Below are 16734 nucleotides of genomic sequence, written 5' to 3' on the forward strand. Positions count from 1 at the left end.
ACTCAAAACTCAGTCTATTATTATATAAGTCAAGACGCAATTGCACAATGCTAAACGGCCCAAGATACAATACCATATGATGGGATATGGTCGAAAAGACTTGGCAACTTCATCGATCGGATATATACTTCCTCCAGGTCTAGGACTACCGGTACTGTCATATTACCCCGGGTATTTGTGATATTGGTAGGTCAGCGTATACGTTCTCTGCTCTACCAATTACCAAATAAATACCAACAACTAAACGCTGCAGACTGTTTTCTGCCGATGTCACAATTTGCAGACCGGCGTTTTCTCTAGTTTTGTCGTGTCGCGAGAGCAAAAGTCTGGATTTGGTGTGCGGTTCGTCAAGCCTAGTCTGCGTGTTGTGTAATCAGATTTCATATCCCCTTTGACAGTATATCGGCGATATCGCTAGTGCGCGATCGATGTGCCGTATCGTGCATACCAATTTCGAATCTCATAATCACTAACCTTTCATCGTTATGGAAGACTCGAATGCCTTTTGCGCAATGCAATGTCTTGCTTCTCGCTCCTTTTCATTTACTTGATTGTTTTTACTTCATCCCGGATCCCGCATCCGTACATTGCAATTATACAAAATTTAAAATCATGACTGCGGAATTCGCATCCGTCACGAGATGATTCATTGCGAGAATTTGCGTTATTTCATTTTCACCTCTCCGGGTCGCTGCACCGAAACGAGAAAAAAGTAACAAGCTGCAGGAATCGAGTGGATTCTATAAAAGAAGGATACGCTTGATCGCTAGTCAGTACAAGTAATTTTTCAAAGGCGCTATAACAAAGCTGTTGATTACCTTCGGGACGCGAAATGTATTTACGCGCTGTTATAGTACTTTCGATTGCCTTCTGGAGTGTCCCTTCGTCAGGTATACGCACGTCGCACAAACACGTCACCATCTTAGTCATTTTAATACTCTGGATCTTAATTCACCTTTCAGGACTTCGGTGTTGGACGTGTGCCAACGCCCGATCTCCCGCGATATGTCGACGGACCGGCCATTTTCAACAATGCAGATTCACTGAGACAGTACGCATATTGAGAGAGACCGTCAAAATGCATTTTCCATGTTTCTCTTTTGGCAGGTGTGTCAAACGGAGGTCCGGTACTCGGCAGGCTGGGGTAATTACCCGCTTATTAAATCTGCGTGCAAGGAACCACACGCATGCAGTAACAATCAGATCCAGGCTAGTGAATATGATTTTTTTGTATTTCCTTATGTGCTACGCCGTTCGGATCAAGTCACTATACATCCAAGTCACAAGCCATTTCGAATCATTGTAAATTTCGACTTGAGTCAAGTCGGTTCATCTAAAAAAGTTCGACTTCGAGTCATCATATATTTTCGGTTTGAGACGTTTGGTTTTGTGCGGATGCATATGCGCAATGCGCATACTTGCATACATACCACGCCGAACTGCGGTCAAACTCAGTTTCATGCAATCTCTAAAACTACTAAAAAGATATCAGTCACAGCGGTTATTTATCTAAATTGATGACAATGCTGCTCGCTCCATTCCAAATAGTATGCGAGTATAATTCGACATAAGCGACGTTAATGATTGAAACGGTATACACTATACATAGAGGCAATTCCGTATGTGTAGCGGTAAAATAATGTTTGAGCGTGTGGAAGAAGTTTGCTACCAAATATCGTCAAACCTATCAAGAAAGAACCAACTTTAGTTTTTATACACCTGACGGAATTTTCGCATAGTTGCTATGAGTTTATAATGACAATCAAGGTCATTATGGTGACACCCAGAAACTTGTTTTTATGATGTCGCTGCTGATTGATCTGACCATATCAAAAAAGTAGAGGGAAATGGAATCTAGTTAACAAAAGTTTAGTATTAACACGGGACTTTACGAATTAGGATATTTGATCTCTTCGAGTCACAAGACATTGCATCTTTTCTTTCGCTGAGTGCGAGTCGAGTCAATTCAAATACTTCAGAAAACGAGACTCGGGTCTTGATTCGAGTCAATTCATGACTTGGAGTCATCGCAGTACTGGTGTACTGTGGGTTGTAACGGTGGTACTGCTGTAGCAAGTACAAAAATAGAGTTCAAAAGACACAATTCATTGTAAATCTTGTAAAACACATTTATTTTCACTAGGAAAAAATGCAAGCAGCAATACAGCAATGCTCCGTGCTGGAGACATCCCACACAATATGTCGGGCCGAATGATTAAATTATTCGCCACGGTGTCTACGGTCGTAACTCGATTATGTTTATTATAAGTGCGCTGTCGTGACCGCTATTCAGCTGGTAATAATAATTCACAGTCATCATGGTGGTACAACGAGAGAATGAAATAAGAAATGTGATAACCCACTAAACCTCGTTTGGCGTTTGTACGTACAACGCGGTGTGTGACAAACTGTCATAGCTGAGACTGCAATTTCTAGACAAACTGGAGTCCATGTAATATTACTTACGTGAAGCCACAGCTGCGCAAAAATGTGGATAAACATTTTATAGAAACTTGACGATTATCTCTCTACGTCAACTGGTCTGGGCACGAGAATAATGTAGAATGATCGAACGCGTGCAGTGTATTATAATGATCAGTAAATTTTGCTCAGCTCACACTTGTCGTTCGCCTATATACAGTTTCTGTAACGATTACTATCGATAATATAGACGGTTTTCAATTATTTCAGGCACTAATATGATCACGGTTTATTGAACACATTTATAATCATATATTGAATACAGTACTTACATTCCTCTGTTAATTTTCAGTAAATACAAAAGCAGTGTATTCGTTTTTTTAATAAAGTTGTATCTCTGCAAATACAGAATCCTAGAAAAGCTTGGGTCCCAACGCAATGCAACGGCGGGAAGAAAAATTCTGTTTGCCGGTGCTGCTGTTCGGGAAACCTCTGCAACATGCGAAACTTGCTTTGCGAAAGGAGAGGTAAGTTCGGTTAAAGCCTCGTGTAAGAGATTACTGTCATTATTGGAGCGGCGACTATTTACATATAGCAATATTTTGAAAATAATCATTTAGTACAAGGTCAATGATTGCTATTCATTGCTATTCATGCGGTACGTTCGTTTGATAGCATAGGTAATCCAAGAATCCCGATCAATGGTGGCAGATTTCCCCAAATATGCACTACTACTTCTTAACCATAACCGCGAGTAGTATGACCCCTATACACGCGTTTATCCGTATAGCTATAGAGATTGTCTAATCACTTATTACTGTGAGTATATCCTTAATAATTGGGCGACTTTATTTCAGTTGAAATAGCAAAATCCATACTAAGTCCTCGGCGGGATACATCAGCACAGTTGACAGCAAGTGAGAAGCCTATTATACGCTCAGACATATGCATCGATAATAACATCGTTACATCGTTGATCACAGCCGGATGTCAAGTCAGCCCAGAAGTACCAGAGCGCGGACGACTTTCGTGCACCAATGGATGGCTTTTAGAAAGCAAATGTACTTTTACGTGCTTGGAAGGATATGAAATAATCGGCAGTGGAATCACAATTTGCAGGCAATATCCCAGAAGAACAATGTGGAATAGGAGAAGCCCGATTTGTCGTAAAACGGGTAAGTTGTTCGCCATTCGTTGCGTGATGCGCTAGTAACAATGGGTGCGATAGGACTATCAAGTCCACGTACGATGCAGCTAGAGTTCAGTAATTCAGTAATTTGAAAGAATTCATATTGACAATGGACCATTTATACTAGGGTTACCATATTTTGGTTCCATAAATTCCGGACGCTCTTTAGCGCCCACTAGCGGGTTTCAAAATGAGGTATGAGCACATTGTCGGTCAATATGACGTCACACCAGCAAAGCTTTGTCCATCGACTAAAGGTGGTCACGATCCGGTTCAGGAGTGTGTGGTTGTGTGTTGTAAGTTGTAGCCTGGGCCGAAGTTCCATTTTTTCAGCCGTTCCCGCTCAAATAAACACTAATTTTGGGCCCACCATAGGGTAATCGATGCAACTTCTGGGGGCTTACTATATGCATCTGGTCGGTAAATGATTTGAATAGATTATGTCAATAAGACTGGCTCTTCCACATATTACTATGCAATTTTGATCCTCTCTCCGCCCACATGATCAGAGTTACCGGAATAGAGCATGTGGAGGATGCAAGGAGCGTAATTCTACATCGTCAAGTCATGTTCGTGTCACACCAACAAGATTATTTATTACCTAATGCCCAGAGTTCCTCACAGCACAGCCTATTTTGCAAGCTGATTATGTTCAACATCTTCGCGAAACCCAGAATAAAAGCAAACTACCCCAAGGTTTAGAACCACTATATCTTTGGACAAAGCATCAAAACGGCCTAAACCGACTCTATGAATATACCGTTATCTTGTAATTGCGATTGTAATTAGACAAATTTCTGTAAATGAATGCTATTTTTATTTATTTTTGATCGCAGTTTTTGCGAGGGTGGTAATCCCCATAATAATACCAATATATGTGATGTTAAATCGCGCACAGCGCGAAGAAAAAATAACGTAGCATAAATCTGGCCAAAATAATGTTGTTTATGTTGATTTACGAAAAAACTATGATTTTACTTCAAGGCCTTCAAAATTCCGGACATTTAGAGATATTTTAGAAATCCCTCCCGGACGCATTTTTAACAGTGAAATTCCGGACATGTCCGGAAATTCCGGACGTATGGCAACCCTAATATATATACATGCGTGCATACAGAAACACCATCTGGTTGTAGGCCAATGCTCTGATGGCTCAAGATATTATATTTATGTATACATAGCACATTATTCTCACTCGAAGTTTCAAGTCCTTGATGACTAGGACTTGTAGTTACGTAAAACCGCTTCTAGTAGGCCTACACAAGATGTTCAAGTGCATCCATTCAATGCACCGAAATGCCAGACATTTTCGACCATTTCGTTTCTGAAATTCACTTAGTATTATGGTTACAATGTTATAGTGTAGTATGCGATTGCAGTTCCATCTCCGTATGGTCGTAACCCCAACCGTTAACTACAATTCGTAACCTCGAATCCCCTGGCACCCAGCTGAGAGTACAGGGCTATATTGACTACCGTGCTAGGAAGTGAATCCGAAACGTCTGTATATCTTTTCCCAAATGAGATGTCCGTAATGCCTAGCATAAATTCCTATACGGCTGTTAGAAAGTGAAAATGCAATTGACTGGCTACCCTGATGACGCATACCTCGCATAATATGAGTTTAAGGAGGTGATTTCATTGTAGTTCCCAAGCCTCGGTGTGATCCAGTCGCAGCACCAAGATTTGGTGGTGTACATTGCTCCGGATCCGGAGAAGTAGGTGCTACCAATTGCATCTTCTATTGCTACAACGGGTTGAAGTTGAAAGGTGCGGAAAGGATCTCATGTATTGGTACACCACTTAGGTCACGGTGGAGTGACAACATTCCAACATGCATATCAGGTGTGGAATTTTTTCGTAAATTCTGTCACTTGAGCCTGTCTACACGAACACGATAAACAACCCGAGAGACTTACATTGCAGTCAAATGTGCCGAAGTTCAAAGCCCAACGAATGGATATGTTAGATGCAGAGGATCTGGTGATATCGGTACTACTTGCAATTTTTTATGTAATTTTGGATTGGAGGTGCAAGGCGATGCGATAACATCGTGTATATCGACTACTGACGGCCCGAAATGGTCGAATGACGCTCCTACGTGTTCAGGTGAGTAACATGGGTCCTTTTACGTATAAGGTATTGTTTGGTATATTATGTGGTTAATATTCCAAGAAAATGTGATTGTAATGTCATGATTCAAACCCGATATCGATATAGTTCACTTTAAACGAGCTGCAAGGTCAACGGTAGCCTTGTGTTACGCATTGTTTACGAACATTACACTAAGGCTCCAACTGCAGGATCATATATTTCTGAACACCTGCATCTGCAGCGTTAGCCTAATAGATATTCCCAATGATTAGGGCGGTGCCAGCCAGTAGAAGCTCCTGAATACGGATTGGTCGACTGCGTGGGAAACGGAGAAGTTGGCACAGTGTGTACGTTTACTTGCCGCGAAGGATTGAAAATGGTCGGGACTTCTGCGATATCATGCAACTTGTCGCCTCTCGGAGGGTTTTGGTCGGATACTGCTCCCACATGTGTCGGTAGGATATTCTATTTTAGTGTTGATCTAACATCATAACTACAGCAGGCCATACTTCTGTCCACAGTGCAAGGCGTGGGCAAGTAGACTTATTCACAAACATAATGTGGGCAATTGGGCATTTAGGCATGACTGTATAGCAGCAGCTATAATAGTAGGAAATTTGCCTCCTCCGATCTTCTTATTTAGATTAGTGACCTTACACAGGAATGAATATTAGAATTGCTTTATTGCCTATACTTATTCAATCCAACCTATACTCCGAGGTGGTCAGTACCGAAGTATATACTTCTACTTTTTCGGAACTCAAAAGAAGGTTTGTCTAATGACCACCATACTTGAGTGGTTATGTTTTATATTATTTTCAATTCTGTTTGACGCAAAACTACCTGCGTTTTACACTTTTGCTTTGTATCACTTACCACATATCAACTGGGCATAATAGCCCGCCGCTGCATCATGTTAACTTAGAAGAATGTATTTTCGAAAATATCTCTATTGGTAGTGTCATCAATCACTTTGTTATGTCGCAAAGATGCATACTGCAATTGAGATAGCAGCTCATATCTAACTACTTTGCCTATACTTGCCTGGTTGCCTCCGTTCATCATCGGCTTACATTGCCTAAATACCTCATCACTACCAACAGGAGGATGCTTGCAAGTTCAATCGCCCGCAAACGGCTTCATTGAATGCTACGGATCAGGTGAAATAGGAACGACGTGCGCATTTGATTGTGAACATGGTTTTGAAATAAACGGGGACGCTACAATATATTGCAAGTTAACACGACGAGGACCGAGGTGGACTGGTGATGTTCCTGTCTGCACCGGTAAGAACTTTCTGGGTAATCACAAATAATTGTGCGATGTAAATACACCTTGCACGAATATCAGTATATATTCTAATTATAAAATAATCGGTCAACGTGAACTAGTTAAGAGAAATCATTGAGTCTCAGTAATATGAGGAGGTGTTCAGTCAATAAGTACTTCTACTTGAAGAGCTTAAGTAGGTTTCCCTACTTACACTACCTACTCAAGTGGTTGTGATGTTAGAGTACTTTTACTTCTACTCAACAGTTGTCAGTATTTTGTGCAAAACTAGGCCTAGAACACGTACTTGATTACTTACTTGAAAATGGCTTCTTGTACACTTGTATGAGTAGAAATTTACGACAGCTAGTAGCAACAATTACTACTTGGACCACCTTTGGTAATATGTATGCTAATACATTGGGTAGCCAATGAAACAGTGGCTCTTGAACTGGAAGCCACTCCCCTTGAAAGTACTAGCAAGATTCCAATGCGACATTCCCATACACTCAATCCTAAATTCCAATTCGATAGAATCAAACCAAATCAATAACTTCATGGGAAATCGACTTATATATTTAAAGTGTTGTTCAACTACTGAAGTTGAATATTCGAACACTGTACGTAACGCCGGTGAATAGGCATACTCTTATGCATAATTCCCTAACAGCTCCTGCGTCACCACCAACGTGTTCGAACCTGGGCCAACTCCGTCACGGAAATATTACATGTACAAATGCGGTCAATAGCGTTGGAACGATGTGTTCATTTCAATGTTCCACACAAGGATATGTACTGTTACCTAGCAATCGATTCGAAACGGTATGCCAGTCAACACCCAATGGAAAAGTAAGATGGAGTAAAAAGAAGCCATGCTGTAATGGTAAGTATGCCGTTTGCGATACCACTTTGGGCCTATACTGTTAATAACCGCATACTTTGCAGCGAATTGCCCGCCCAAGGCGAAAAAAGACATTGTGGTCATCGTAGATTCGTCCGGGTCCATAAAAGAGGATGAATATACAAAGATGATTGATTTCCTCATTCAAATCGTCAGGTATGTGACCAGGGCTGTGGAGTCGGTAAATTTTACGACAGACTCCAACTCCGACTCCCAAATTTTCATTATACTCGACTCTCTATTTCCCTAACATGTATGAATCATTCAAACATGACATATATCCAATCCTGTAATTAAAATGTAGATAAAACAATAGAGGTGTAGCTTATGTGTATGAGTCGAAAACTAGTACAGAGATGCAACTTACTAATTTTCTCATTACACACTATACTGATTACAAGCACACACACTCTCACACTACTAATAAACATTGGTCAGAAACGAAATGTAGGAAGTAGTCAAATAGCATATGTTTAGTCTACATGCACTTAGTCAAGTATTGATGGATTAGGACAGTAGTTCTTAACCTGGGGGTAATTACCCCCAAAGGGGTAATTTACCAATTTTTGGGGGGTAATAGACATTTTTTAAAAACTTGTAACGCTCCACTAAAATATTTTGAAACGTAAATATGAATGTAGACTAACTTATATTTCTGCGCGCTTGTATATATTTTGTTTCACTTAACACACCATGCCTGCTGTGATATCATATTAACCATGCACTAGTGATTATGAATAACAGGATCGAATATAGTGCTAGGTAAGTCCAATTTATTTTGCAGTAATGGGGATCATATATTGTTACGCATGCTGGCAACGAGGGTCGTCTAAGTTCAGCTTTACACCTGTAATGCAGTAACAATATCATAGAAATAGAGTTATCAGTATTGACAAGTGTAGTGGTCTAGTCTAGTCAAAGAAATTAAGTCGCACATCATCACAATGCCTTCTGAGAAACGAGGCAAGATATTGGAACCTTTTGGGTTCGCCTTCAAAATGAATAACCAATCTTTGTCATCACGGGATTGAACTTGCTGATTGAATTTCATTCAACTTATTGCCGTGACATAGGATTTTCTGCAATGGTATCCATCCAAACGAAATATCGAAATAAGTTTGCGATCGGCAATTACATGAGATGATGTCTATTATCCTCCTCTTTGCCTAGATGTGACCACCGGATAACACAAAAACAGCCTCAGTCTTCCCATTGACATGATATTTTCAACAGGCATTTCAATGTACATTATGACGTCACGTTATGATGTAATATTATGATGACGTCACGTTATTTTTTGAAAAGGGGGTAATTGCATCCCATAATTTTCTTCTCGGGGGTAACGATATGAAAAAGGTTAAGAACCACTGGACTAGGACTTGCAGTCTTTCTTAATCCTTTGTTCGACCCAAGCAGCTGAGCTGCGCTACGAATATTTTAAATTTTGTCAAGTGGGAAGCAGCGTTTGGTTATATTTACATCAATTTTACAATTTCGCAAAGCCAGACGATGTATTTACTCTGTCACAATATCATGGTATAATTCTAAAAATTGCCTCAATTTGTGACTGTATCGCGAAGATGCGTATTGCGATTTTCTTCGTCTATGCAACTGAATTCCAATTTGCAAATAATGTCCAATTTTATCAGTATCGTTACTAATAACAGTGATTGATGGTTAATAAAAATCCTAGTTTAGTTATTATTAGTAATTAAAAGATACCTTTGAAAGCAACTGTTTCATAGTAAAGAAGTCAGAGTCAGAGTCAGGGTCATTTTCACAAACTCCGACCCCGACTCCAGTCTGTATTTTTCCACGACTCCGACTCCAGCCACTATAGTTTTCACGACTACGGCTTCGACTCCAATGCGTACTAAAAAGAGACTCCGACTCCATCAAGCGAAAAATGAGCCATACTTCGACTCCAACTACTCCGGCTCCATAGCCCTGTATGTGAATCATCATAGGGACGTTCTTCCAAAGTTACTAGAAACACAGCTAGGCACCAACTGTGTTATCATTACCGCATACGCATACTGTCTGAGAGACTTCGGTCGTTGATTATATTCGACGAGCTGTTGCTTTCTTCATCAGAAGCTCTAGGGGACCGTTTTGGTCTACAGTCTACACATATTCATGGTGAAGCGTTGATCACTGTCACGGCTTATAACTGAAATATATATGCTTGACGCTAGAAGCGGTAAATCAGCATGAAATGTTTTTTGTTTCGGAATAGTTTGAAAATCGATGCGCTACACTGACAATGAACTGTACATAACTCCGCAGATATTAGAATAGAGTATTCAATTGCCAACATATCAAAACACGCCACAGGTATTCAAATCACCCATTCACACAAATCAAATTCGTTCCCTTAATTTCATTTTCATAAATTTCTTTTGTCAAGTTTTCACTTTCATCACAAATGTTTACAGGACTTATCATATATCCCGAGACAGTGTTCAAATATCCGCGTTCCGATTCAACGGACATGTCGACAAGGAGACGCAGATTTTGTTCGGAGACTACGACACGGTGGATGAGTTAACCGACGCCATCTCGAAATTTAAGAAAGCGGGAAGCGGTAAGCGCAACTAATCTTACCAATTGGATAGCTCGTACATAATTAACCACAATAACCGCAGGTACAAATATCGGAGAGGCGTTACGGCATGCTCAAAACGTGTCGTTGGCGATCCGGAATAGACCGAACGTAACTGACATGGTATTTATAATGACCGACGGCAAGTCCAACGATAAGTTTGCACACACAGCGAAAGAATTAAGAGATTCAGGAGTGCAGGTACGGAACTTTGTAGATATTGACTCGCAAAACCAATCGTTCGTGGTACCGTATGACATGCAAATGGGTCAGGAATTCCACTCCAGTACTAGCAGAATTGTTGCTTTTCGAAGCAGACTAAAATTACTTTGAATAAAAGTCATGGTATGGCGTCGCTCTATACCAGAGGTCTCAAACACGCGGCGCGCGGGACGCGTGCATGAGAACATTTTGTGCGGCCCGCGACGGCATTTTGGATTTTCAAGTATTCGACATTAGATTCAACTGCCCATATCTTTTTTAGATTTGAAAACTTGAAGCTCACTCTAAAACTACTCCAAAATCGTACATCTCATCCAACTTCACTATCATAGTTCACTAACACTTGCCATAGCTACCATGTGGCGGAAGATCAGCCATTATGCCACATTTCTAGTTCATGCTATTAAAACATGACGCGTTGATGATTTGTGACTGAAAATTGTGATTTGGACTTGGGCGCGACTGTTAGTAAAATTACCTCGAATCCGGACTGACTGCCGGGTGATAAAATGATGATGGAGGACTCGAGTTGAACGCTAAAATCAGAAAAGGACTTGTGACTCGGAACGCCGTGACCTTGCACGACCACGGACGCAACAAACTTTCAATCTGTCATGAAGAATAGTAAGATATCAGAAGGTCGTAGCTTGCGTTGCGTAGCGTATATGGCTATCTAATCATGTCAGTATGGAAACCACTGACATTCTGTTGCGGCCATGATGTATAGTTGGTTACATCCTGGGTGATCTTTTGTCTCTTTATCCATGTTATTATCGCCGGTGGTGAGAAAGGTAGTGGTACACTCCACAGCCGTAATCCCAGTGGATTCTTCGGCGATCGGACGTTTCGATTCCAGGGGTTCTTAACCAGGGGTCCATGTATGTCTTCCGGGTACGAAGCACTACACCAGGGGGCACGAGATGCATTGTGGAATTAGGCCTGTATGCTATCCAGAGCTTAAAACTATTTTGCAAACCAACAAAAAGTGGAATATTTTCATGGCTAATTTATTCAACTGAAAAATATTTTTCACGCTGCGCGTGATTTTATTGAATCGGCTTTTTGGTTGGTACCCTACCATCATAACTGGTGTTGAAAATGGACAGGGATACGAGAAATCTTATTGAAAGCACATGGGATATGATCGCTAAAAAGGTCAAGAAAAACTGCTATTATTGTGACACGATAAATATTATATTTAAATTGTTATTGCTCTGTTCCAACCGACGGCAAATCTAACGCTGATTTAATTTGACTTATAGGTAATGACATGAAAAATAGCCTACTATCGGGGCTAGCCTATACCAGAAACCAAAAAAAGATTAGGTTACATTGCCCAAATGCTCTGATATCAGAGCAATCTTTGGTAACTTCTAAAATATTCTACCTATAGTTGTCGCACGTCAAATGTTCGCTAGCTGTAATATATTAACACGACAGCTTTTGCGATGTCATGATGCATTTGTCCTCTCGCATGGTGCCCATTTTGACAAATTATGCCGAGTACAAAAAGAAATTGTATTCAAATATTGGAGTTTTTTTCGTGCCAAGCGTGAATATTCCGATAATAAATTGCATTTTCATAATGTTTGTGGAATGTCATTCTGCAAGGTCCCGTCGAATGAAGCCTACTTGTAAATTACACATTAAATACCCTTATTATTGATGTTGCGGCCCGGGGCGTCATCAAAAACCAGGAAATTGGCCCGCGAGCACATTTGAGTTTGAGACCTCTGCTCTAGACAATGTGTATCATGACTTGTTACAAAACATCAAAGTACGGACATCGCATTAAATATTTCGCTAGTTCTACGGTTAGCGCAAGGTTATGTGGCCTGCAAAGACGTGGGATATCCATTGGTCACAATCCTGCTGAATAAAACTTCAATGAGGACTGTATGGCAATATATTAACGTCATCTTCCCGCTTCGCCCTCAGAGCGGAAATTTAGCGGAGTTACTTGACCTATATAGTCTTGAAAGTAGAGAAAGGCTATACTCGAGTACTCCGAAAAAGTAGACATACCTCATTAGCGTCAACCTCTGGACATATATCACCTTATAATAAGGTTGCTGCTTAATGTTGAATGCTATAGTTCACGTGTATACGCGTTGCATAGTCGGTAGCATTTCAGCAGCATCGAAATCGGGCATGTTGCTATACAAAGTAGCTTAGTTGGATTAAATCACCGCATTACATGTTATCGCATGCTCATTCTAAACTTTAGTATCTAAAGGACTCCAGATTATTTAAGCTCAATAATTATTTATTAGAAAAGATATTGTGGTATAAACTTGTCTCATGCGATACTTCATGAGAGTCCCACGTGCAACGATTCACGTTTGTATCGGAAAATGAAAGTACACGCACTTTATGCATGAAATCGATTACATGTTCTAATTTTTAAATGAGTCACCTATCGGTAATCTCACAAAATAGAAACAGAAAGGTATTGTTGTCACGAGCTTTACCACAGCGATCGCAGGAGACTAATAGCTCCTCAATGCATTCAAAGCTCTAAAAGACCAAATCGTTTAAGTATTACGAACCGTTTTATTGCCTCACTTAACCGGAAGGTTTATGATGGAAGCCAAAGTATCCAATCATACGATAGTGTGTTTATCATCACATAATTATAGTTAATCGCATACCCATTTTCAGATTATTGCACTTGGAGTCGTTCGGAAAAAGAGGAGAGAACTGATGGAGCACCTCGTAGAAATAACTGGTGATCCGGATTTAGTATTGGAGGCGTCGGATGTCCTGAATAGCTTTAAAGACAGATTGCTGAAGAGCATTACTGATAAAATATGCGAAGTCAGCTGCGAATGAGTATCCCGCTGAAGAAATATGAGATAACGGACTGCGAGTAGAGCGGTTGCAGACGACTAAATACAATTGATCTCTGGGTAAAGGCTGTTGAAATTTTCACCCAATCTCAAAGCTTAAGTTATGCTCTGTGTAGATCGCTGGTATTCATAGGGAATCAGTAACGAAGCACTCCTACTTTTCCTTCCCAAGTATTCAAAATAGGTTTTGCCTATACTAGTAAGTAACTCAAGTGTCGATGCTTTTAAACTACTTCCACTTCTACTTGATAGTTATTTAGGGTTAACTACTTTATTTTTAAACTTAATGCATTTTGTAAAATAGAAGGCAGTTTTGTGATATGCTTCGTCACTTTTATGAGTGAAAATGTCATGACGGTTTGGCGAAAGAGCTCCTGGGTCACGAACGCTAAGCATATATTTTAAACAATTGCACATATTCGTATTCATTATGCCTTTGTCGCAAGAATGCTCCCTGAAATTTCGACAGTGGCCACCTCCGATTAAGTGCTAACACTCCAACAGCATGCCACCACTCGACCAAATCTACATTTTCAAACTATTTACTTTAGCACGTTTCAGATCATCATGTTCTACATCTACTCGCAGTAGTTTTGACATATCTTGGAAATCGCTTCTTGTAATCGAGTAGAAATTTATGGCGTTACTTATGCCTCTACTTGAGTGTAGCGGAGCTGTCCACCTTTGCTGATATTGCAGTTTCGCAATGTTTTGTCAATTGGTAATCGGTTGATTCATCGAGGATATTCGTTTAATATGTGACAGTGTAATCTACAATTTTATAGCAAGCAATTTCACAAATTGGACATTATTTGACAAACATCCCGTCCGCACCCCTACCATCAGCATCCCTTTCACACGTAAATGCCATCGCCCCCATACAAAACAGGAAACGATGACGGATTGCAAGAAGGTTTTACGTTCTTAGACTTGCATCTATATCTTTTTACTTATGGTAAATTTGCTTAGTCTATGGTATCTCTATATGGCTTGTCATTAGGTCAGCGCCGTAACTGCCGCACCCCAAACCCCCCAATCGGGGGGGCCGAGCTCGAAGAAGGCCCAAAATTATTTCGTGAATTAGCATAAATCATAGAGTATTTTTGGAAAATTTATGGAATGTTTTCAAAATTTTTTCGCGCTGCGCGCGAATTCAAGTATCCATTTATCTTTATTATTGGGTATTGGGCCATTACCACGCCACGACCCACCAAGACATACAATCAAATTTTAGGCAATATTACATGCGACTCCAAGAAGTGTGCCAGAACGATCGGCAGCGAGAAAACCTTGGCCGAAAAGGTCTATGCCCTTATGCTGACCGAAGACTTCGTTATATATACAAAATACATATAGGTTTAATTGTCCGTAGGGGCCTAAATGACTGGCGCCGAATGTTCCTGTCTTTGCAATCTGAACCTCACAAGACAAATACCATCCCGCTGGGAAAAATTTTATGCCAGTGAAGAAATACCAATTTGAAATCGTGTGCGTCCCTTAGTTTAGAAGCCTACGTCTGGGCGATTCTATAGTTTTTGATATAGCAGACTTGAATTTACGAAATAGCATCATGTAACGAAGTCATATCTACGGGGCCGTTCGCCCGAAGATGTTTATTTATTTTTACGGGCCCCTCCCGTTTTCAAGACACTTCACTCAGCTCTACCGGTAAATCTAATTACGTGAGTAGAGAGGACAATAAATTGATAGCATAATATATATGCAATCGCCGATCTGATTGACCGATTTTATCATAAATTATCGAAAATTTTCGCGCTTCGCGCTGGCTCGCAATACAGTACAGATCATTTCGTGACAAACGCGAACAACGTGATGGAGGGGTCGTTTCATCACCCTATGGGAGCCCAAGACCCACGTTTTTGAGGGCCTGACGAGGTGCTGTTTCGTTCCTGCCAACGGGTATACGCCCGAAGATGTTTAATTATTATTGAGTGGTCCTACCTTTTCAAGCACACCTCATTCAGCTCTACCGGCAAATCTGATTACGCGAGCAGAGAGAATATAAAAATTGATAACAACATATATGCAATTCCCGATCATAATGACCGATTCAATCATGAATTCTAGAAATTTCCCGCGCTTCGCGCGCATAGGCGACAAAGGCTGTTTCACTAAACAAACTCCCAACCAATATGATAAATAGCGGCAAACAGGGTATCACCGGAGGGGGGTCTGGGGTTCGGTCTATAACCCTATGGGGGGGGCCCAAGACCAAAGTTTTTTTGGGGGCTGACGAAGTGCTGTTACGGCCCTGCATTAGGTTCTACGCTTAGCTGTTATTATATGTACTATTGTGCATGTAAATGTATGTAAATATATGTAGATCGATGTATATTATTTTATCATTATTAAAACTTGACCGCAGTATTGACATGAAAGCGACACCGATCACGGGCTAAGTGGATTGATTCTGTAATTGTGGTTTTCGCCGTAGCGAGATGAAAAATCTGTTAGTATCACATCGTGTGTAGTCGTGCACGTCTTAACACCCTGTATCAGAAACCTCTCGTCTCGTTGGAGAAACCACACCGCAAATGCCACACTAGCAATTTGTCGAGAAATCCCAGTTGCCGATTGCCGACTGCAGAAAGCCATTAATTATCTTCATTGTCGGTGACTTTATATCTACGTGACAAACGTGCAATGTGCATGAATGTAACATGGATACGTGGCACGTATCAGCACATTGGACGGGACACGTGTCCCAGAACAAGCAAGCAACATGCAAGGAGTATAAATTCAGAATGTCTCACACCTAAATTTCGGTATATCTTCAATCTGGTTGGATTTTGGTTACATATATCAATACCATGTTGCCTTGCCTGGCCCATAATGGATGATTCGTATTTACCTTTTTGTCTATAGCTGTTACGATGTGGTATAGCATTTAACAGAAATATACCCCCCATACACTTACACTATCTCACAGTTATATTAATTGTCCTGCCAAAAACCACGGTCTAATACACAATGATTCTTAACCCTTTTACAGTCTTCTCCCACTTTAAGGTTCAGAATATCATGATTTCAAATATTGTGAAGTATAAACTGGGAACGAAAGACAATTAGGGTGGTGGTTTTTATTTTCCGCCTGATTATAGCCTTTTGAATTTATATTAATTATATACGTCGCAATCAATTGTTGTAATTTGTAGTTTGAACAGGA

The 16734-nt window shown here is 40.5% G+C and overlaps 1 protein-coding gene and 1 long non-coding RNA gene across 3 annotated transcripts in view; one reads left to right on the top strand and one right to left on the bottom strand.

The window, feature by feature from the left end:
* The window catches only part of LOC145444270 (uncharacterized), a 244724-nt gene that overhangs the window by 95254 nt on the left and 132736 nt on the right, over positions 1-16734 (bottom strand). The gene's annotated exons all lie outside the window — the stretch shown is intronic.
* On the top strand, positions 758-16707 carry LOC145444225 (E-selectin-like). Of its 2 annotated transcripts, XR_013916637.1 has the most exons (16): positions 758-890; positions 963-1051; positions 1108-1209; positions 2831-2948; positions 3279-3338; positions 3405-3596; positions 5258-5455; positions 5537-5719; positions 5977-6159; positions 6808-6990; positions 7644-7856; positions 7919-8030; positions 10310-10458; positions 10520-10677; positions 13360-14547; positions 15829-16707. XR_013916637.1 is itself a non-coding variant. In XM_080322173.1 (15 exons), the coding sequence occupies exons 1-15, from the start codon at positions 833-835 to the stop codon at positions 13528-13530; spliced, it is 2169 nt and encodes a 722-aa protein (XP_080178299.1). In that variant the 5' UTR covers positions 758-832; the 3' UTR covers positions 13531-15900. The 2 variants fall into 2 exon arrangements, 1 of the variants encoding a protein (XP_080178299.1); XM_080322173.1 differs by having other exon boundaries at positions 13360-15900.

Source organism: Botryllus schlosseri, chromosome 8 (assembly GCF_051294905.1).
Source record: "Botryllus schlosseri isolate E-star chromosome 8, Bs_hap1, whole genome shotgun sequence".
NCBI classification, from domain to species: domain Eukaryota; kingdom Metazoa; phylum Chordata; class Ascidiacea; order Stolidobranchia; family Styelidae; genus Botryllus; species Botryllus schlosseri.